The 21,773-nt window shown below is 44.5% G+C and overlaps 1 protein-coding gene across 1 annotated transcript in view; it reads right to left on the reverse strand.

Annotated features, from left to right (window-relative positions):
- Window positions 1–554: 554 nt before the first annotated feature.
- The window catches only part of LOC147418077 (DNA ligase 1-like), a 67,794-nt gene continuing 46,575 nt past the window's right edge, over window positions 555–21,773 (reverse strand). The window contains 10 exon segments of the mRNA XM_086506846.1: window positions 555–1,094; window positions 1,162–1,239; window positions 1,329–1,377; window positions 1,379–1,404; window positions 1,470–1,526; window positions 1,611–1,684; window positions 1,766–1,837; window positions 1,907–1,968; window positions 2,593–2,694; window positions 2,787–2,899. Of these exon segments, the coding sequence (XP_086362972.1) occupies window positions 1,032–1,094; window positions 1,162–1,239; window positions 1,329–1,377; window positions 1,379–1,404; window positions 1,470–1,526; window positions 1,611–1,684; window positions 1,766–1,837; window positions 1,907–1,968; window positions 2,593–2,694; window positions 2,787–2,899 (696 nt within the window). The 3' untranslated portion in view covers window positions 555–1,031.

Raw genomic sequence — 21,773 nt, forward strand, 5'->3', positions numbered from 1 at the left:
GTGAGATCCTTAAAAGTTCTTGGCCTTTTCAGTTTGTTTCAATGGAAGCACATGTGAACAAGTTAAAATATGTTGGTCATCACAATATTAATAATCCACATGATCACAATCTTGTTGACCTTCTCTTTAACACCTATGAAAGCATCCGGCGCACGTGATCATGGCTCATTAAATTACTAGCAAGGAAATTCAAAGTTATGGTTGTACAAAAAGTAAAACTAATAGCATAATGCAAAACCTCATGCTTAGTTGAAATACTCTAGAAGCTTTACACATTTCTTCTGGACAATGTTAGTAGGAAGCATAATTAATTAGAACTTAAGGACTATTCAACAAGGCCACTTAAGAGGTCTCAATTTTCAGCACGCCTTCAGGTTCGACCCCTGCGACATGCACATGCAGGTGTGCGGGCACAACCCTATAAAACTACCTGGTGTGAAGCATCACAGAGGGGGAAAAAAAAAGAGAGGTCTTCATTTTGAAGTTGAATGCAATAAGTGCCCACCATAAGACAAGGCTACAGAGAAGGATATCAAGCCACCAAAAGCAGTCACTGGTGAAGAGCTCTCAATTTATTACGAGGATAATGAAAAACTTGTGGAAGCTTGATACAAAAGCCGTGTCTTCTAACAAAGCGGTTTCTTTTATGAATGCATGACATTTTTTGGACAACTGTCTCTTGGCAAGATAGATTACAACTTGACAAAAGTGTGTTTTTCAAGTAGAATGGTCAACCTGACAGAGGAATCCTGCTGTACCTTGCAGATGGCCCTCCAGCAGTGCCTTCAAGCGTAAGGACTGAACGCAATCACTTTCGACTGCTTTCGCCTGATTTTGCTCCAAGTTTGGTTGCCTCAAGTGCTTTCATTGTAGAAAAGAGATCGAGCACCTTGCGGCATGACTTCTAAACCCGCAGCCACTTTTTAACTGTGCTTGAGTTGCACACATTCAAGCAGGAAATGGACCAGGGTTTAATTGCTTCATTCATCAGGTATAAAAGATTTTCTTGAAAAAAACAAAACCGTCCTTGGCTAATCATCTTCTTCTCTTTGAGTGGGTCGGCCAATTTTCTGGGCCTGATACATCTCAGCAACCTGCAATTGGATCCTTGTGATAATCAGAACAAGCTCCATACTACTTATGTGCACTTGAGATACTTACCTGTTCTGCTGAAGTGGCTTGTTCAGGGGACTTGTCGGTTCTGAGACGCAGAAGACGGGGAAATCGAAGAGATATACCCTACAATTTGTGCCAAACCAAAATGGCAATGAGCCTAAAGCTTTGCTCTCTTTCAAAAAGCAAACCTCTTTAAAGCATATTGAGCTGACCTTGGCCGGGTCTACTTTCCCTATGGCTGCACGATGAACAGGACTTATTTAAATCTGCAGCCTTTACTTCCCAGACCTGAATAAATGAAAAATTGTTAGAAGTGCACTAAGATAAGAGAAAATTGCAACCTTTAAGCTCACCTCTACAGGTTCAAACCAAACATCAACTCCAAGTGTTTCCCCAAATCGATAATATTGCTGTGAAGAATAAAAAAATTGTACATGGTTGGCGGACTGATCAAACAAGGAAAACAAAGTACCATTGGTTTTTGGCTAATAAACCTTTGGCATTGGAATGACCTTGGCCCGCAAACTTGCGGACCGCTCTTCCAGCACAGCTTCTGAAAATCCAGTTCCTAAAATACCACAGGTAAATTACTGACGATCTTGTAACAGGATATAAAACAAAAGAGAATATGCAAACTCTAGGTCGTTACCAATCTTGCAAACACTTTGATATTCCTCCGTCTCTTCATCGTAGCAGGCCAGAAGAAAAGCCCCATAGACCCCTGCGAGACAGCAAGACAGTTTTAGGCTGCAATCCTTACCCAAATGAAGGTCCAGATAACGATACTCACCTGTCCTCTTTCCTCGTCCATGAAACGCTCCAATAGGCACAAGATCAAACGAGTCTCCAACACTGCGAGCAATTTACACAGGCTCATTTTCCACATCTTGAACACCTCTCAGTAGACACAAGAGATCAATTGTCATCAAGATAATTCAATAATAGATTATGTACTGGTAGAGTTCAAGCCTTGCATTGTCAAGGTTGTGGGATATTATCCCTCGACACACCCGCATCCAGTAAGGCAGGTCCATAGGCACTGTGTAGTAAGTGAAATGTGAGGTCTTACTTTGACTCTAAAACTGCATCCAGTAAGGCAGGTCCATAGCCACTGTCTGCTGAGTCCCCATAACCATCTCCTAACCATAGTCATTCATAATCATATATGTATGGCAGAGAGACCAGGCTGAACAATATCTATCCAGCTTGTGTTACTCAAATATAAGGCACATTTATTTGGCTTACTACCTGATTTAAATTTTGTAACGTCTAAAATGAATAATAAATTGGTCACATGTTATCCTTGTTCTCTGATTTACCTGTCCTCTCTACCCTTCGGTCTGACCTCAAAGTACAGAAAACATCCAAATAAAGAAGAAAAAGCCACAGCTCTTCGTACTTCAACCTTATAAGAGAAATTGTTAGCAAATACTAAATACTGGCAATAAGTTTTTCACGAGCCCTTGATAAGCTGACCTCTCCATATAGTCCTTTTTAAGCTTTAGCCAGTTGTTGGAGCGCTTCGAGGGTTCATAGGTAGCCTCCTTCTCAAGAGTCTTTATAATCAATCCCTCACAACTGGAAGCACAAAGGATTGTGCAACCACAGTGAGCAAATACCATAGAGCTTTTACGGCAGGTAGTGAAAAACATTCAACAAGAAAAACATACCTGTGATTTACAGCATCTTGCAAGAAAGTCTGTATTGTTTCTAAATCAGTAGAGATTGTCGCTTTTGCAAAACTAAACTCCTTTGGAATCTCCACAAAAGATTTGTACAATTGCTACACCAACTTCTAAAAAATGAGCTCTCTCTCTCTCTCTCTCTCTCTCTCTCTCTCTCTCTCACACACACACACACACACACACATGGAGCCAGCACAGTGGATTATGTCATGGCACAGCCGAGTCACGGTTGGACCCAGACTTGGTGTGGCAGTGGATCATGCTCTTGTATCGTTGACCATCTCTTTTTAGTTTAGTGTAGCACACAGGCCACGGGCAGCAGCCCCTACTCGCTACACCTTCACGCGGGAGACGGACTCTGTATACATAGATGGGATCTACAGACGCCTGTGCACAGAGGAGCCAGAGCGACCTCTAGAGGAGCTTACTCCTATACTGACACAGACACTACATGATGCAGCAGTAGAGGCATACCCACATACCCAGCCTGAGCAGAGACGCCGTTCGGGGAGCATGCCCCTGAACAGTTGGTATGATGAGGAATGCCGGGACACTAGAGCTAGACTTCAGAGGGAGGTGCTTTTGGGGGACATCACTCACAGACAATCACAAATTGACTTCCGACGCCTAGTGCGGCGGAAGAAGAGGGCATTTTTGGCTTGCCTATAGCAAGATCTATACCAGCTATTCTTGATTCAGGACTTACATGAGCATGGCAGCTCTTTCATGAGCACTCCCCCCCTCCATCACTTTTATAGAGGCCTGGGGCCAGTACGCATCATCTCTGTACACAATTCCTGAGCAGCCCCCCCTTCCTAACCCCCCCCCCCGTTCCATGCCCACACACATGTGCTTTTTTCACCGCTGAGATGGTGAGGAAGGCCATTGACAAGATGAGGACTGGGAGAGCATATGATCATGATGGCTTAGTGGCTGAGCATTTCATGCATGACAGAGATCTACTAGCAGAGCTTCTAGCAGTTATGTTTAACCGTGCCATGTGTGAGGGCTTGCCTAATACTTGGAGCCTATCTACTATTGTACCTATCTTCAAGTCGGGAGACCCTATGGAGCCTCACGCATTCACATATGGCCAGGAGACAGTGGAGTATACAGATGCTTACACTTACCTTGGAGTGGTTTTTAGTGGGCCAGCTTTTTCATTGAGGAGGGCAGCAGAGACTAGATTGACCAGAGCCCATGCAGCATTGGGTAGATTGGAAAGGATGTGTTCACAGGTTCAGTTTCAGGAGCCTCGGACGAAGCTTTGGCTCTCTGACACTTTGGTGGCTTTTGCATTGCTTTATGGAGCTGAGATTTGGGGACCTTCATTGGATCATCACGGGAGGACAGGCCGCATTGATGGATGGGGAGACATGGAGAAGCCTCTGGTCTCTATGATCTCGCGGCTCATTAGAGCTAAGCCTTCACTACCACGTGCTATTGTCCGAGCAAAGCTAGCTGCCCTCCACTAGTGGTTGAGGCACTCACCAGATCTGTCTCCTTCATACACCGCATGTGGGAACTTCCCAGAGACAGATATGCCCGCCTTGCACTTGAGTCCTCTCGACAGTTAGCCATGCAAGGAGATACATCATGCTGGTATGGGGAGATGACATCATGGTTTCAGGCGCATGGGTTCAACATAGACAGATTGCCTCCCTTCCAGTACTCACAGGATGCACCCTCTCTGACTCTTACACAATCCGAGATCACCAAGCTCATCCGCCAAGACCTGACTCAGCTAGACACCAGGAGGACATGGATACAGCCAGCACACGAGCTGGGCACGAAGATGGCTTTCTACAGAGAGCATCTTCTCCAGCTTACGGAGGACGGTTTTGTGACGAGGCCCAAATACATGGACACCCACTTGTCTCATGGGATACGATGTGCTATAGGCTAGATATACACATCTTCACACCAGCTGTGGATCGAGACTGAGAGATACAGCGGAGTACCAACAAAGGCCAGGACATGCTCCCTGTGTGACATCGAGCCTGAGACAGAGTTGCATTACACATGCCACTGCCCCGTCTACTACGAGATACGAGGCCGCTTCCATTGCTTGTTCAAAGAGGGCTTTGGACCACTCTCCAGAGTCATGCAGTACGAGGATCGAAGATGCCTGGGTTTGTTTTTGCTCGAGCTGCGCAGACACAGAGAGAGCTTGATGAGAGGAGAGGCTAACCAGTCTCAAGAGACAGATCACAAACTTCTTCAGAGCTGCCACTGGACACCCGGAGGAGCTACTACCACAGCAGAGCTCGTCGCCTCACACCAGAGGCACACTGATCAATCGAACTACTGAGTTGGGGAGATCCAAACGCCCACGACTGCGGAGAACTACACAGCATCAACGGAGGCTGCATCAGAGGATTCGGATCACTTTGGCCCGACATGCACGACGCCCAGTCAGACTACTGACCATGGAGGAGATTGATGAGATCCGCCAGCGATCGATGCTGGATCTTTTGTGATCTAGCTATCCCAGCTAGCTGCTTAGTTCACACCTAGCAGTTTAGGATTCCATAGTATTTTATTTTGTCATTTTGTCATCTTGTTACTCTAACTTCGTATCAGACCCACCACATTGTAACTTTCTTGTCTCATAGGTCACTTTGGCCTTTTGAAGACGTTAATATAACATTTCATTTCATTTCATCATCATCATCTCCATCTCTCTCTCTCTCTCTCTCTCTCTCTCTCTCTCTCTCTCTCTCTCTCTCTCTCTCTCTCTCTCTCTCTCTCTCTCTCTCTCTCTCTCTCTCGAAACGTTTCAAAAACCTCAAAACCCCGAAACGTTTCATGTCACACTGTTCACCACATGTAACCTTTTGGTCTCATAGGTCATTTTGGCCTTTTCAAGACGTTAATATTACATTTCATTTCATTTCTCTCTCTCTCTCTCTCTCTCTCTCTCTCTCTCTCTCTCTCTCTCTCTCTCTCTCTCTCTCTCTTTACCATGCTTTCGTTTAGGGTTTGCTGCTGTATTTTAGGGTTCGCGACCTGTTTTTAGGGCTCGCGACCTGTATTTTAGGATTCGCGACCCTTTTTTTTTCCTTTTTTTTCTTTTCTTTTTTTTCTTTTTTTTTTTGGGGTTGTTGGACAGATCTGCGTTTTAGGGTTTGCTGCATTTTCTGCACTTTAGAAACATCAATCCTCTCTTCTCTCTCTCTCTCTCTCTCTCTCTCTCTCTCTCTCTCTCTCTCTCATGTCATCCCCAACCTCACCTATGGCAACAAGCAAACTCAAATATATGCTTCACTCCAAACGAATTTCCATCATTGAATTGGAAATGAAAGCATGGAGAAAAGAGATGGAAGATTGGAGGAACGCGAAGACCGTTTTCCTCCGAAAAAATGAAGAAAAGGAGAAGAGGTGGAAGGACGAGAAGGATCATCTTCTCAACAAGATCGCCACGTTGGAGAATAGCATTTTGGACCTCCACAAAGAAGTGTTGGAAACACGGTCAAAAAATGGGCTTGAAGAGGGGGAATTTCAACCCTCTTTGAGGGAAGAAATTGACAACATCAATGAGGAGAAGAAGTCATGGGCCGCGGTCATATCCGAAACGCAAAAGAAAGTAGAGGAGGCCGAAAAATGGATTGAGGTTGCCAAGAAAGGGAAAGGTAAGGAAGCTCCTTGTACACCCACTCTTATCAACATGACCCTCGAAGAGGAACAAAGAAGGAGGATGCGGGCTCTACATGTGAGGGTAACCGGCCTCAAGGACATAAACAATGTGGAAAAAGAGGTCACAAGCCTCACATCAATGATGGGGGTGGAGAAGCCTTCACACACAAAGGCATGGAGAGTGGGCAAGAAGAGTGAGGGCCCCGGAGAATCTTCAAAGGAAAGAGCTCTCATACTACGCTTCCCTTCATTGGAAGAGAAGAAGGAATTCTTGAGGAAGAGACCTACTCTCAAGAAGACAGGTATTTTCTTAGGCGATGACCTCACTCTCTCACAACTTGCGCATATGAGAGAAGTAATGCCCGAGATTCAAGCGGCAAGGGAGAAGGGGAAGATGGCCTTTTACAGAGATGGTCGGGTGGTGATTGTAGAGCGGCGCTCTACATGACGGTGCGAGACCTATGGGACCACATTGAGGATGGCGACTTGGAATTGTAATGGGTCTATGAGCTTGGATGTTGGTGCCTTTGAGGACAGTTTCAGAGACAAGGACATTGTTTTCTTTTCAGAGACTCACCAGGCCCCTGGCCAACTGTTGCCACATGTGGTGGGATACAAATGGGAGACAGCCCACAGAACAGTCACGAGATCTGAGCATGGGAGTAGAGGTTCAAGAGGAGTAGCGGTGTTGTTTAGGGAGGAGCTACAGCCACTACTACATATTGTACGGAGAGATGATCAGGCTAGATACATGTGGGTGAGGCTGAGAGCTGACACAGGTCGATTTCTATATATTGCTATATGTTACTTCCCCCCCAGTACGTCAGTATATGCTGTATCCAGAGGGCAGTCGCCTTTCTCAATTCTAGATGATGATATATGGGAGTTTTCTAGGGATGGTGATATCATCCTCCTAGGAGACTTCAATGCTCGAACGGGCAACTGTCAGACAGTCTTCTACGACACTTCAGATGAGATGCTTAGAGAGTTGGATGTGGGTGAGCTGGGGTTTGACAGATGCTCACATGACAGAGAGCAGACTGAGTATGGGAGACGTATGGAGAGGCCCTTGGTATCTATGATCTCCCGATTGATTAGAGCCAAGGCCTCCGTACCTCACGCGATCATTCGAGCAGAGCTAGCTGCCCCCCCCATGGAGATTGAGGCGCTTACCAGATCAGTGTCCTTTCTGCACAGCCTATGGGATACTACTAGAGACAGATATGCTAGACTGGCCCTTGAGTCTTCCAGACAGTTAGCTCTACAGGGGGACACTTCATGCTGGTATGCACAGATGACTTCATGGTTTCAGACGCATAGCTTCACCATGGACAGGTTGCCCCCTTTCCAGTATTCTCTTCAGGCACCCTCGCTGTCTCTTACACGGGTGGAGATCACTAGACTCATTCGTCAGGACCTGATCCAGCTCGACACCAGGAAGACATGGATAGAGCCGCCTCAGGAGTTGAGCACGAAGATGGCTTTCTATAGAGAGCATCTTCTCCACCTCACAGGAGATGGGTTTGTGATTCGACCCAGCTACATGGACACACATATGTCTCATGGTTTGCGTTGTGCCATTGGTCAGATACGCACATCCTCACATCAGCTCGAGATTGAGACTGGTAGATTCAGAGGGATACCAGCAGACAGCAGGATATGCCGATTATGCCAGAGAGAGCCAGAGACAGAGTTGCACTACATATGTCATTGCACAGTGTTCTATGAGATACGGGGGCGTTTCCACTGCTTATTCAGAGAGGGTTTTGGTCCTCTATCTAGGGTCATGAGTTATGAGGATCAGAGATGTCTTGGACTATATCTACTTGAGTTACACAGGTATAGAGACACTTTACTGGGGAGAGCTAGAGAGAGGCAGTCCCAGAGACACATTACAGATTTCTTTTCACTAGATATGGGACAGCCAGAGGAGCAGCCACCACTGCAGAGCTCGTCCCACACTCATTCGACCACTACTGGCACTCTCATCGACCGAGCATTGGAGCTACAGAGATACAGACGACCGCGACTGAGGAGAGGAGCTACACAGCATCGACGGAGACTACAACAGAAGATTCGAGCCATACTCTCTCGACATCCAGAGTGCAGATGAGGATGGATCCTCACCATTTCTTCCATCTTTGTTTCACACACTGTTACATCCAGTTTACCGGGTACCTATTGTATCAGCTGCTACACCCACGTAGTTTTAGATTGTAGTAGTAGTAGTAGTAGTATTTTGTTCCACTTCTAGTTCTTTTCTAGTTCTTTTGTACCCAGACATGGTATTAGATTCACTATTTTGTAACTGATTGGTCTCATAGGTCATTTTGGCCTTTTGAAGACGTTAATATAACATTTCATTTCATTTCATTTCTCCATGCACGACGCCCAATCAGACTACTGACCATGAAGGAGATTGATGAGATCCGCCAGCGATAGATGTTGGATCTCCTGTGATCTAGCTATCCCAGCTAGCTGTTTAGCTACTTAGTTCACACCTAGCAGTTTAGGATTCCATAGTATTTTATTTTGTCATTTTGTCATTTTGTCATTCCGTAATTTTGTCATCTTGTTACTCCATGTATCAGATCCACCACATTGTAACTTTCTGGTCTCAGAGGTCACATTGGCCTTTTGAAGACGTTAATATAACATTTCATTTCATTTCATCTCTCTCTCTCTCTCTCTCTCTCTCTCTCTCTCTCTCTCTCTCTCTCTCTCTCTCTCTCTCTCTCTCTCTCTCTCTCTCTCTCTCTCTCTCTCTCTCTCTCTCTCTCTCTCTCTCTCTCTCTCTCTCTCTCTCTCTCTCTCTCTCTCTCTCTCTCTCTCTCTCTCTCTCTCTCTCTCTCTCTCTCTCTCTCTCTCTCTCTCTCTCTCTCTCTCTCTCAGACGCCTTGTGCCACGGAAGAAGAGGACTTATCTTTCTCGGTTAGAGGAGGAATTGTACAAGCTATTCCTGAGCCAAGACTCAGCGAGGCATGGAGATTTTTTCATGAGCATTCCCCCCTACCGGCTATCACATCAACCAAGATTTGGGGCGCATATGCAGCATCTCTTCACACAGTTCCAGGACAGCAATCTCTGCCCGACCCTCTCGAGCCATGCCCACAAACATGCACTTTCTTTACTGTTGAGATGGTAAAGAAATCCATTGACAAGATGAGGACCAGGAGAGCATACGATCATGATGGATTGATGGCAGAGCACTTTATACATGAGATATGCCTGCAGAGCTTCTTGCAATAATGTTCAACCGAGCCATGTGTAAGGGTTTCCTGGATACATGGAAATTGTCTACTATTGTGCCTATCTTCAAGGCAGGAGACACCATGGTACCAGGGCATTACCGTACTATCATGATTGGGCACACGCTAGCCAGGTTGTAAGCATCCATTCTTGAGCAGCACCTGAGCAGATGGGCAAAGAGAGCTGGCATTCGGGCATTAGACTAAGAAGGTTTCAAGAAGGGTTTTTCTACTCTTGATCATATATTGACACTTAGAGCTGTTATTGAGGAAAACAGATCACATTGTAGGAGGATTTAATGTACCTTTGTGGACTTTCGCAAAGCATTTGATACAGTTTCGAGAGCTCAATTGATGCAAAGACTATAGGAGATGGGAGTACCCACAGAGCTGATTTGGACAGTCATGGCTTTATACAGGACAATTGTGGGGCAGGTTCGTACTCCCAAGGGGTTATCTGAGCATATTCACTCCACTGTTGGAATGAAACACGGATGCCCACTCTCCCCTACATTGTTTGGTTTGTATGTAGACGAGGTTTCTAATTACATTGAGAGGGGAGGTGATAGAGGAGCACAGCTAGCAGGGACATGGATTTCATTACTACTCTATGCAGATGATATTGTGTTGATCTCAGATTCGCCACAGGGTATGCAACGACACTTGGATTGATGCATTGCACACTTTTGCTAGTGATAGCACTTCTCCGTGAACCTTGGCAAGACCAGAGTTCAACACCACAGCACAATGGGTCATGCAATCTGCACCGACCTTCACATATGGTCAGTAGACGTTTGAGTATAAAAACGCATACACTTACCTGGGAGTGGTCTTCAATGGTCCAAAGTTCTCCCTGAGGAGAGCAACAAAGACCAGACTGACGAGAGCATATGCAGCTTTGGGGAGCATGGAGAGGATGTGTTCGAAGATTCAGTTTCAGGAACATCGAACAAAGCTCTCACTATTTGACACATTGGTTACTTCAGCTATACTTTATGGGGTGCAGATATAAGGACCATCATAGCCGAGCTGGCAATACTGATGGATGGAGATGTATGGAGAGGCCTCTGGTCTCCGATTTCCCAGATGATTAATGCACGAGATTACTCGTGCAAAGCTTGCTGCTCCCCCGCTGGTCATAGAGGCAATCTGGGATCTCCCCAAGGATAGATATGCTTGCCTAGCTTTGGAGTCTTCTCGACAGCTTGCCTTGGAGGGAGACACATCTTGTTGGTATGCACAGATGACATCCTGGTTTCAGCTACATGGATTGAGTATGGACAGACTACCCATAGTCACAGGGGACGCCCATTTTTGGGCTTCCTGCCCTCTTTTTTACACTAAAACTCCATTTGAGCCCTGTCCCCCGTTCCCCGTCCCCTAACGCGTCCCTTGTGACTATGAGACTACACCAGATGCACCCTCCTTGTCTCTCACACGGACCGAGATTACCCACCTCATCAGTCAAGATTTGATTCAGCTAGACACCAGGAGAACTTGGACAGAGCCGACACAAGAGCTTGGCACGAAGATGGCTTTCCACAGAGAGCATCTTCTCCAACTAACAGAGGTTGGCTATGTGATCAGACCTGCCTATATGGACACTCATTTATCCCAAGCAATATGATGTGCTATTGGTCAAATGCACACATCATCGCATCAACTAGAGTAACAAGAGGATTTAGTTTACAAGCACTGACAAAAGAAGAGAAAGATTCCTCTACTACAAAAACTAAAGAAAAAGGGTGAAAGAAGAAGTACCATCATAGTATAGGGTAAGTGAACCTGATAAAGGAAAAGTCCAAAGGAAAGAAAGTTGAAGAGCCAAATGTGCCAAAAAGTTGGAAGCAACCATGAAAAGAGTGGAAAAAAGAAGTGCAGCCAAGGAGTCTACTACCAATACTAAGCGAACAGTAACATGAAGAACAAAGTGAAGATAATTTCACCTACCTAGCAGATCGTACGGATGCTGGCGTGGCGAGGCCGTACAGAATTTCTGCAATTTACGTTGCAGGTGCCATGTGGCAGGCTGTACGGATTTCCACAATTTGCACTGGGCTGCTGACGTGGCAATTTTGTGAGCTTTTGGGATCAGCTGCTTTTGGGCTTAGTGCTTTTGAACCTACTTGCTTTTGGGGCTTTGCTTTTGGGTATCCCTTCTAAGAATAAAAGATTTCACTCTACAGAGGTCCCTCCGGAGTTGTACTTTACAATGATCAATGATAAAGAAATACCGAAAGGGGCGCCAATCTTTGGGGCCAATGCTTTTGGGCACAGAACTCAATGGTGCCATCTCTCTCTCTCTCTCTCTCTCTCTCTCTCTCTCTCTCTATATATATATATATATATATATATATATAAAATCAAGTTCAATGATTTTGAAGTTTCTGTTCGTGTGTTGCTATTGATTTCTCGCTTGGAGTGTCCAAGCCGGTTACAATGGTATCAGAGCTCAGAACAATTCTTCTTCTACGGAGGATCTGGTCCCCTCAGCAGCACACTGATTTTCTGTGAAACACCTTTCGGACAAGCAGATGCGGTGGGCAAAGACTTGGTCACAATTTCACTTTCAGATTGTGCATGATCAGGGACACAACAGTGTGGTGGCAGATGCACTATCTCGTAAGCCTTAGGTCTTGGCTACTTCAACAGTTCATCACCACAGCTTCGAGGATATGGTAGATTAGTATGCCACAGATCCAGATTTTGCAGACATCTTTAATCGACGAGAGAGTGGGAAAGTGGTTGCGGGCTATCCGCTCATGGAAGGCTATTTGATGCGGGAAAAAAAAAAAGAACTACCTGTGTGTGACACAAGAGTTGAGAAATAAGGTTTTGACAGAGCACCCAATCGCGGTATAGAAACAACCAGTGACAGGTGTGCAACGGTTCTTCTACGGGCCAAGGATCAAAAAGGATGTGGACGAGTTTGTTTGATATGCCAAAAGGTCAAGTTTGACAGGCATAAGACACCAAATCTTTTGCAACCTTTATCGGTCCCTAGCCAACCATGGGAAAGTATAGCAATGGATTTCATTTTTTATCTTCCCAAGACTCCGAGTGGGCATGATGAAATTTGAACAGTCATCGACAGATTTAATAAGCAGGCTCTTTTTTTTTTTCCGATCAAGAAGAAGTTAAGCTCGATCATTTGGCTAAACTGTTTGTCTCACAAATTTTCCGATCACATGGTATGCATGAGTCCATTGTTTCGGACAGATCCCCGATTCACTAGTTTGTTTTGGAGGGCAATCTCGGAGAACAGTGGCATGCGGTTGCAGTTCTCGACAGACCGACAATTTGAGATAGCCAATTCAGTGGTTTGGGGCTTCAACAAAAGGCTCAAAAAAAGTATTTACCCTTGGTGGAGTTTGACTACAACAACAAAGTGCATACGAGGAGGCGCCATTTGAGATCATCGAGGGTGCTGAGAAGGTTCCACCTATTCTAGGCACCCAAGATAAGATTTTTGAAGCAGATCAGTATGATCTAAATCTGGAGATTGCTTTTGCAAAGGTGCACGAGTCTCTTGAGAAGTCTCAAGCAAGGCATAAGAAGGCACTGAACATGCATCGATGTGACTTGCAGCTGAAGGAGTGATTGGGGGTTTGAGAAGGCAAGCCTTTGTAAACAAAAGGGGAAGAAGCGGCTTTCTCCAAAGCTAAGTAGGCGATACTATGGCCCTTTCTAGATTCAAGAGAAGATCAATGATGTATCCTTCAAATTGAAGTTACCAAATACTTGGAAGATACACACTGCATTTCATGTGAGTTTGTTGAAAACCTTTCAAGGGTGAGGTGCCACTGAATAGGGAGCCTGAGGAGCAACCTAAAGTGGAAGAGAACGAGGAGATTCTCGTTCCGAACACATTCTGGCTCACAAGGAAAGGAAAGTGAAAGGTAAAGTGAATGGCGGTTCATAGTCAAGAACTATCCGGTATTGGGTGCGACAGTGGATGGTGGAGAACCTAGCAGACACTCCTCGGATAGTGGAACTTTACTTTGAGGCTTTTGGTCTAGCTTCGACTATTCCAAGAGATCCCAATGATCAACGGGTTGAGTCTAGTGCAACCAAGAACTCCACAAGAAGAGAGTTACTCCGCTCCTTTGTCATAGATTACCTAGATGGAATAAAGTCACTGACTTCCTTTGGATTTCACGGATACTGACGGCGCTGACAGTATTCTGTTTAATGACTTTATGAAAGAAGTACTTTGAACTGGGAACTCTAGAAATAAATCTGTTACATGTGCTCTCTCATGTGAGTAGTGTTTGAGTGCATGTTTGAAAGACGAAATGACTACAACATTACAGTCTTGTTCTTCGAAGAGATGAGATGGACATGATAGTAACAAGATTTAGTCAATCAAGACATCAACAAGAGATCAGTGGAAGATCTGGATGTGATTGCTAAATAAGTTACAATAGATCAAGATGCTCATCCAAGATCTCAACGGGGGTAGTGATTTGAATGTTCATTGACTACCGTCTTTGTCCAAGTGTTGGATATGTGTTGTCTAGTGCATCAGTACTTAGAGTTAGTATCTATTGAACTAGTTTCTGGCTTTTGTCGATTTTACAGGCCTAATCAACGGCGACAACAATTCTTTCAAGAGGAAATGTCACAAGGAGATAGCGTGGCATGACCAATTGGCAGTGAAATGGTCGAGTGAACAAGAGAAACTAAACGGACTAACTTGAAGGACTTTTGAAGCACCGATTGTGGGGCCTAAAATCCTAAAGACCAAAAGCTTGAGAGGTTTTCGTAAACTGCACTGACATGCTGACCTGGCAAGGCCGTACGGAATTTTTGTGTTTTACGCTGCAGATGCAAGGTTGAACGCATTTCCGCGATTTATGTTGGATTGCTGACGTGGCAGTTTTTACGTGAGCTTTTGGGATCAACTGCTTTTGGGCTTAGTGCTTTTGAACCTGCTTGCTTTTAGGGCTCTGCTTTTGGGCATCCCTTCTAAGAATAAAAGAGCCCTTGGGACCTCACTCTGCAGAGCATCTAGACGCAGAGTCTGAGAGCAGAGGTCGCTCAAGAGTTGTACTTTGCGATCATCAATGATAAGGAAATACCGAAAGGGGTGCCAATCTTTGGGGCCAATGCTCCTGGGCGTTAACTATGTCGTGTCGTGTCGTGTCGTCTCTCTCTCTCTCTCTCTCTCTCTCTCTCTCTCTCTCTCTCTCTCTCTCTCTCTCTCTCTCTCTCTCATAACAGGTCTTGAGTTCAATTCTCGTCGAATAGATCTTTGAGTCTCTTTGGATATGTCACAAGACGGGCACCAAGTGCCAATAGAAAAGAACAGACTAAACAGACTTTTAGCACTTCAATAACAACTGAACTGAAAGAGAGAGAGGACACGGAGTGGCGGAATTCCACCCCAGAGAGTATTGGCCCCAAACCTAAGCGCCCCTTTCGGTATTTCTTTATATTGCATCAACATAATACAAGCCAGAACTCCAGACTCTGCACCTTCTCTAGGAAGCATGCCAAAGAATGAGCCCTAACCTCATATTTAAAGGCCCTAGGCCCCAAAAGCAGTTTACAGTAAAAAGCCTTTAAACTCAAAAGCTTCTGGTCCAAAAAGCAATGTCAAAAGCTGCTAGCGTAATTTACGGAAATCCGTGCAGCCTGCCACGTCATCATGCCAATGTAATTTTCGGAAATCTCTGAGGTCGTCAGTTTTTGTGTATGTACGGATCCTGCTTTATTTTAATCCTTTATGTCACTTGGGGCCCCATCGAACGGGGTCCCCATAAGTTGGTAGGACTTTGTAAGGTCTCTGATCCTAATCAAAAGAGCACCATTGTACCTTGAAATGAATATAATGAAAAAAGTTACTATTTTTAGCAGTTTTCCGAATTCTGTCAGTGCCATGATGTTTAGAATGTTTTAAAGCTTCAAAATGTGAATTAAAATAATTTTTGTAAAAAAATTACAAAAATAGTAAGTTTTTGGTCACCCGACTCGTCCAGTTTTGACCGTCTCGAAAAACTGCACCTGTACCCCGAATTTGAAAAAATGCATTTTCGGACCCCGAGGACTGCTAAATATGGCAGGTACTCGGGCCGGTACGCCTTAGTTAGAGCTTGCTATAGCAATTTTCGGCATCAAAATCCGACTCGTACGATCCATTTTAGCTTAAAATCCATTTTTCCCAAAATTGTCCGGGGAGGCACCGGAGACTCGAGGCTGTGTGGGAGCAGGTTCCAAGCCACTCCAGGTCAGCTTTAGCAGCTAGGGGACGCCCTCTTGCCTCGTGGGAGTCTTGGGAGAGTTTCTAAGCTTGCTACTAAGTGTGAGAGTCAGTTAACCAAGCCACCAAGTGTCCAGTCAGTTAACTGGACACTTGGTGGGTAGGCAACTAAACTTGCCATGCTTAACTAGAGAGGCTCCCAGATGCAAATAGCAACCCATATCGATTTTCAGCTTGAGGAGGCCTATTTAAAGGTGTGCTCTCACACACACACCTACACACACCTTGGGGAGGTGCTGCCGGTACGCACAGTTTTTGAAGGAGAAGCAAGGAGGGAGATGCTGCCGAAATTCTCATCTTGAGGATTCATTGGATCAAAAAAATCAAAGGATTCTCAACCCCTAATCACGGTACTTATGGTTAAATTACGGCTCTTCTTTATTCTCATCATTACTCTCTCATATTCTTCGTCTATTATGCCTACTTGTAGCTACAATTCCCAATAGCTGCTCTCTAAGTTTACATAGCTATACTCCATTACATAATCATCATTCAATTAGATAAATTATGCACCCATTCATCATCCTTAATCAAGGTTTAATACATGATTAGGAAAGATTATCTCTCTAGGCAGCTTAGTTAATAAATTGTCAGTTAGTAATAATGTAGATTTGATGGAATTCACTCTCTTATCATTCAATAGTATTGTAATTAAATTAGACCCAATCTTATCCCACATTAAAATGTGATTAAGGCTGAAAAATTAAACCGTCATTAGGCCATTAGGAAAAAGGATTTCTATCACACATGCCTGCGGTAATTCTGCATCTTCAAGTGCACTAGGAAAATGATTGAACTTGCTTACTTCATCTCTTTTGTAAATCAATTAGTAAAATTTTGAATTTCTTAATCATCTAAGCCAAGTGATTACCTTTAGAGCCATTTCCCATAGGACAAGTAAGAAACTGCCTATAAAATTGCTAGGTCTCGAAGGGGAAATCTAAACTCTTGCATAAGGAGGATTCTTTAATAAATCTAATCTGTCAATTGGTTTGTTATGATGCTCTCGAACTTTAGCTCTTTTTCAAGTTCATCATTTAAAGTAGTGAGTAAAATGACCCCGGTTAAGAGAACTCGCTTCGGTGGTGCCCACGACCGCGAGGCGGGAACAAGCAATGTCAATGGAAAGGGAAAAGCTCCCATGGACGAACAAATACCGGCCATCTGACGGACCATTGACGAAGAAATGGAAGAGGTAGGTCATAATTTTATTCAAGTCGTTTGACTTAACATTGCACACGTTTAGTTAGGAATGAACATATCCCCAAAACATGTTGGAGAAATCCGACGGAAACCTCGGCACTGAACTCATTTGTACATTAAAGTCTAAAGTAGGAAAGAAATGATTGATGGATATGCTGCTAGGAAAAATTTAGCTCGACATGTTCATTCTATTTCCAATGTTGAATCGGTCCTAACCCCCCTATTGATCACAGGGGGCAGAGTTCCTCGTTAAAGGGCTCTTGAATCCACGACTTGCTTTTTATGCGATGGATACCCACGACTTGCTTTCTATGCGGTGGGAACCCACGTCTTGCTTTCTATGTGGTGGGAGTGTCCATACCGTGCTTTCTATGCGGTGGACATACCTAGTTGTATGGACAGCTAGGCGACAACGGAAGGAGTAAACTCTCGCTGGAGGTAGAATGTTGTACCTCCAGAACATTGGAATTTTAATGAATAAGTTTCAGTAGAATTTTTACTAGAATACTTTCTTGGTGTTGTTTGCAATACTGGTTGAAGGGCTTTCTTAACGAACAATGTGATTCGAAATTAATCAAGGAATGTTTATGTTGAACAATCATTGTGATAGTAATTAGGTCACACAAGGAAGTGTGAGTGTGGGGATGGAAAGTGAGGGCTTGGCGCAGGTTGCCAATGCCTATGAGATGGGTGGTCCCGATTGGTCGGGAACTCTCTGTCCCCATAGTGTTCAATTCGATATTAGTAATACTCATTGCCCCTAGAGCGGTGAAATCTCGAGAGTACGTGCCTCTGAAACATGGGGAAAAAGACACTCGGGGTTTCTCTCCTCTTGGATGGTGGGTCTTAGGATCGCTAGATAGTTTAAGTATGCTTCCCTTGCGAGATGGAGCTAGATCTCATTGCTAGTAGGTTCGAGCTTGACTCACTTTGTGATGAGAGATCGTCCGCTAGCTGAACCCCGAACCACTTTGTTTGCTTTCCCTATAGATCTAGTGGCCACCAGGTTCACCATCAGATCCGCTGTTTGATATGGCGGGGTGGGGACCTCACACCTGGTATCAGAGCCTAGGTTAGGCTGGGAAATAAAGTCGTACTGTTTGAATATTTAAAAAGGAATTGAAAGTATATAGGTAGCTGATCCGAATTCCTTGCATTGGTGTTGCAGGAAGACCCCGGCTAGAATATCGGAAGTTCCAAGTGTTTGAGCTTACTTATGAGCAAGCTTGACGATCCCCAGTTTACCAATTTAGGCGAGGTGTCATGGAGATACTGATGAAGGCTCATACTGCACACTCCACTCGCATTGATAGAGGATAGAAACTTGATTGGACATTTCCAGGAGGGGTTTACTACATCAACGCTCGGAAGCTAGGATCCTTGGCTACCGATTTGAAGAAGATACGTTGGAGAGAAGAGTTGAGGGTGGTGGAGTTATTCTACTTGTTGCCTACCCGATTGGACTTGACTGTTTCAGGCGACTCCAATCAAACCATCAATGACTGGCTCTTGGAAAAGGTCACCGAGGTGATCTCAGCAAACAGAGTCAAAACTTTTGGAGTACCAAAAGAGGAATTCCGGCTTGATATCTTAGTTTATTATCAACTCAAGGATGAGTACAGGAACTACTTCACGAACGAAGTAGTGCATCATGTGAATACCATCTCCTAGGCGTATTTTATACGCAATCCATAAAGCCATGTAATAAGTTGATCATCAGTTATCCTAAACCTTGAGGGGTTTCGATTGTAATAAATTTTCATCAATAAAGTGCTTTTTGTCTCTGAATCTCTATCTCTTGATAAAGTGGAATCTTGAATTTCAATTAAAGTCTCGTGTCTATTTTGAAATCCAAGTAATGGTATCAAGAATCTCATATAACCCATGTAAGTACCGCCTGTTGCTCTGTACTCGGCAGCGCAAGAGAAGAAGCTCCTCCTTAAGCAAGCCAAACCTCCGATCTTTAAGGGCGAGGGGACAAACGTGGAGAGAGATACGGAAGTGTGGATGGAAGCCATGGACGACTACTTTGAAGCTGCGGGGACCCAACCCGTAAATCAGACCACGCTTGCGATGTTCCGCTTGACTGGCGATGCCAAGATATGGTGGAAGCAACATTGCAGGGACATGGATATTAAGGGATCTTCCCAATCTTGGGAAGACATCAAAGCTGCGATAATGGAGCATTATTTACCACCTGCCTATAGAACCTTGAGGATGAATGAATTCTTTTCACTTCGGCAGCTGAGTTAATCTGTCGAAGAATATTATGCAAAGTTTGTCACTCTTCGGAGATATGCTCCTAAGATGACCTTGGAACAACAGGTGGCGAGGTTCTGGCAAGGGCTAATCGACCCTTTGAATACTCGGTTGGAAGCTCTCAGGCCAACGACACTACAGGATGCCTTGTTGAGGACCAAACCTCTAGCTCTTGAAGTACAAAAGGTTAATCAGAACAAGAGGAATCATTGGACAAAGAGGGCAAGGACAACTGTTTGGAATAACAGACCAGCCAACCAAGCATATGACCAACGCCCTATTCTGGCTACCACCACAACCATGGAGTTCCTTGATGTTCAATGCTATGGTTGCGGCGAGTATGGGCATTACAGATCCAAGTGCCCCAGGAACATTTAGGCAACCAACGCCAATGCCATACCCTTGAATGCCCATGGGCGTGGCCAAGCTAACGGAAGAGGAGGACGTGGAAGGATGAACAGAGGGCGAGGACGTGGAGCTACCGCCAGAGTAAATGCCGCAGTGGTACAACCAACTGTGGGTGACGAAGCAGTGGAGAGAGCAACCCTACATGCTGCAATTGACAATCCCAATGGTTGCGAGCAATACGCAGTCATTCATACGCCAGGATCTCTCAGAGGTGAACAAGTTAACTTCCTTATAGATTGTGGTAGTACTCTTTCATTTCTTTCACCCAGATGCATGAGGAAGTTAAGGCTAGATAAGTATCCAACAAGCAAGCTAGTTGTAGAGTTAGCAAACGGCAAGGAAGTAGTATCTCAACATTCTGCAGGAAAAATCGACTTTGATTTAGGAGGACACCCAACTTCTGCCCAATTTCGAACCCTACCCTTAGGATTCTTTGATGGGATACTAGGGATGGACTCGCTAAAGCAAAATAAGGCCCACATCCATTGTGCACAAGGAAACTTTACCTTTACAGATAACTTGGGTGATGAAACCTTAATCTAGGGGGAAAATGAGAGACCTAGGGCTACTCTAGTTAAGGCCAGCAGACTTTTGAAGGGACTAAGAAAGGAACAACAAATTTATGCGGTAAAGCTCAACAAAGTTGACCAATCAGATACCTCACTTCGACCAAACTGGTTGAGGGAATATGATGATGTGTTCCCAGAAGACCTTACGAATCTTCCGTCACATAGAGAGGTAGATCATGAGATTGAGACTATCCTTGGATGTGAACCTATCTCAAAAAGACCTTATAAGATGTCACTTCCAAAGGCCATCGAACTCAAGGAACAACTTAGGCAACTCATTGAGCAAGGATTCATTCGACCCAGTACTTCTCCTTGGGGTGCACCAGTTCTTTTTCAGAAGAAGAAAGATGGAACCTTAAGGCTATGCATAGATTATCGTGGACTGAACCAGGTAACTGTCAAGAACAAGTATCCAATTCCAAGGATCGACGAACTTTTGGACAGACTCCACAACGCCAAAATGTTTACAAAGATTGATCTAAGGTCAAGATATTACCAAATCAGGATCAAGGAATCAGATATTCCAAAAACAGCTTTCAATACTAAGTATGGGGACTACGAATTCACAGTAATGTCTTTTGGTCTAACAAATGCTCCTGCAAGCTTCAATCGACTTATGCAAGATATTTTCAGACCTTACCTGAATGATTTTGTCTTGGTTTTCTTTGATGACATTCTGATCTATTCTAAGAACGAGACAGATCACGAAGAACATGTTCGCAAAGTACTTGATCTTCTTCCGGAACACCAACTTTACGCTAAAGAGAGCAAGTGCACTTTTTTCTCACCAAAGGTCAACTATTTTGGATTTGTCATATCGGCTAAAGGGATTTCAGTAGACCCAGACAAAGTCAAGTATATCGTTGACTAGCCTCAACCATCCACCGTCAGCGAAGTAAGAGGATTTCTTGGAATAAGGGGATGGTACAGGATTTTTGTCAAGGATTATGCACGTATTGCTGCACCTTTGACGGAACTCCTAAAGAAAGGAATGAGGATCGAATGAAAGATCGAGCACGAGTCTATAGCTTTGCTAAGCTAAAAGAATTCTTGGTCTCAACTCCTATTTTAAAGCTTCCAGACTTCAGTAAAGAATTTGAAGTAGCGACAGATGCTAGCAAATTTGCTCTAGGCGGAGTTCTTACTCAAGAAGGAAGACCAGTGGCGTATACTTCGCGAAAGCTGAGGGATCACGAGAAGAATTACCCTACTCATGATTTGGAACTTTTAGCAGTTATACATGCGCTGAAGTTATGGAGACATTATCTTTTCGGACGCAAGTTTCAGCTGGTTACAGACCACAAGAGCTTAAAATGGATTTTTACTCAACCTATTCTCAACATGCGACAACGGCGATGGATAGAGCTATTACAGGAATATGACCTTG

The sequence above is a fragment of the Adiantum capillus-veneris genome, chromosome 30 (genome assembly GCF_014529385.1).
Source record: "Adiantum capillus-veneris isolate H3 chromosome 30, ASM1452938v2, whole genome shotgun sequence".
NCBI classification, from domain to species: Eukaryota; Viridiplantae; Streptophyta; class Polypodiopsida; order Polypodiales; family Pteridaceae; genus Adiantum; species Adiantum capillus-veneris.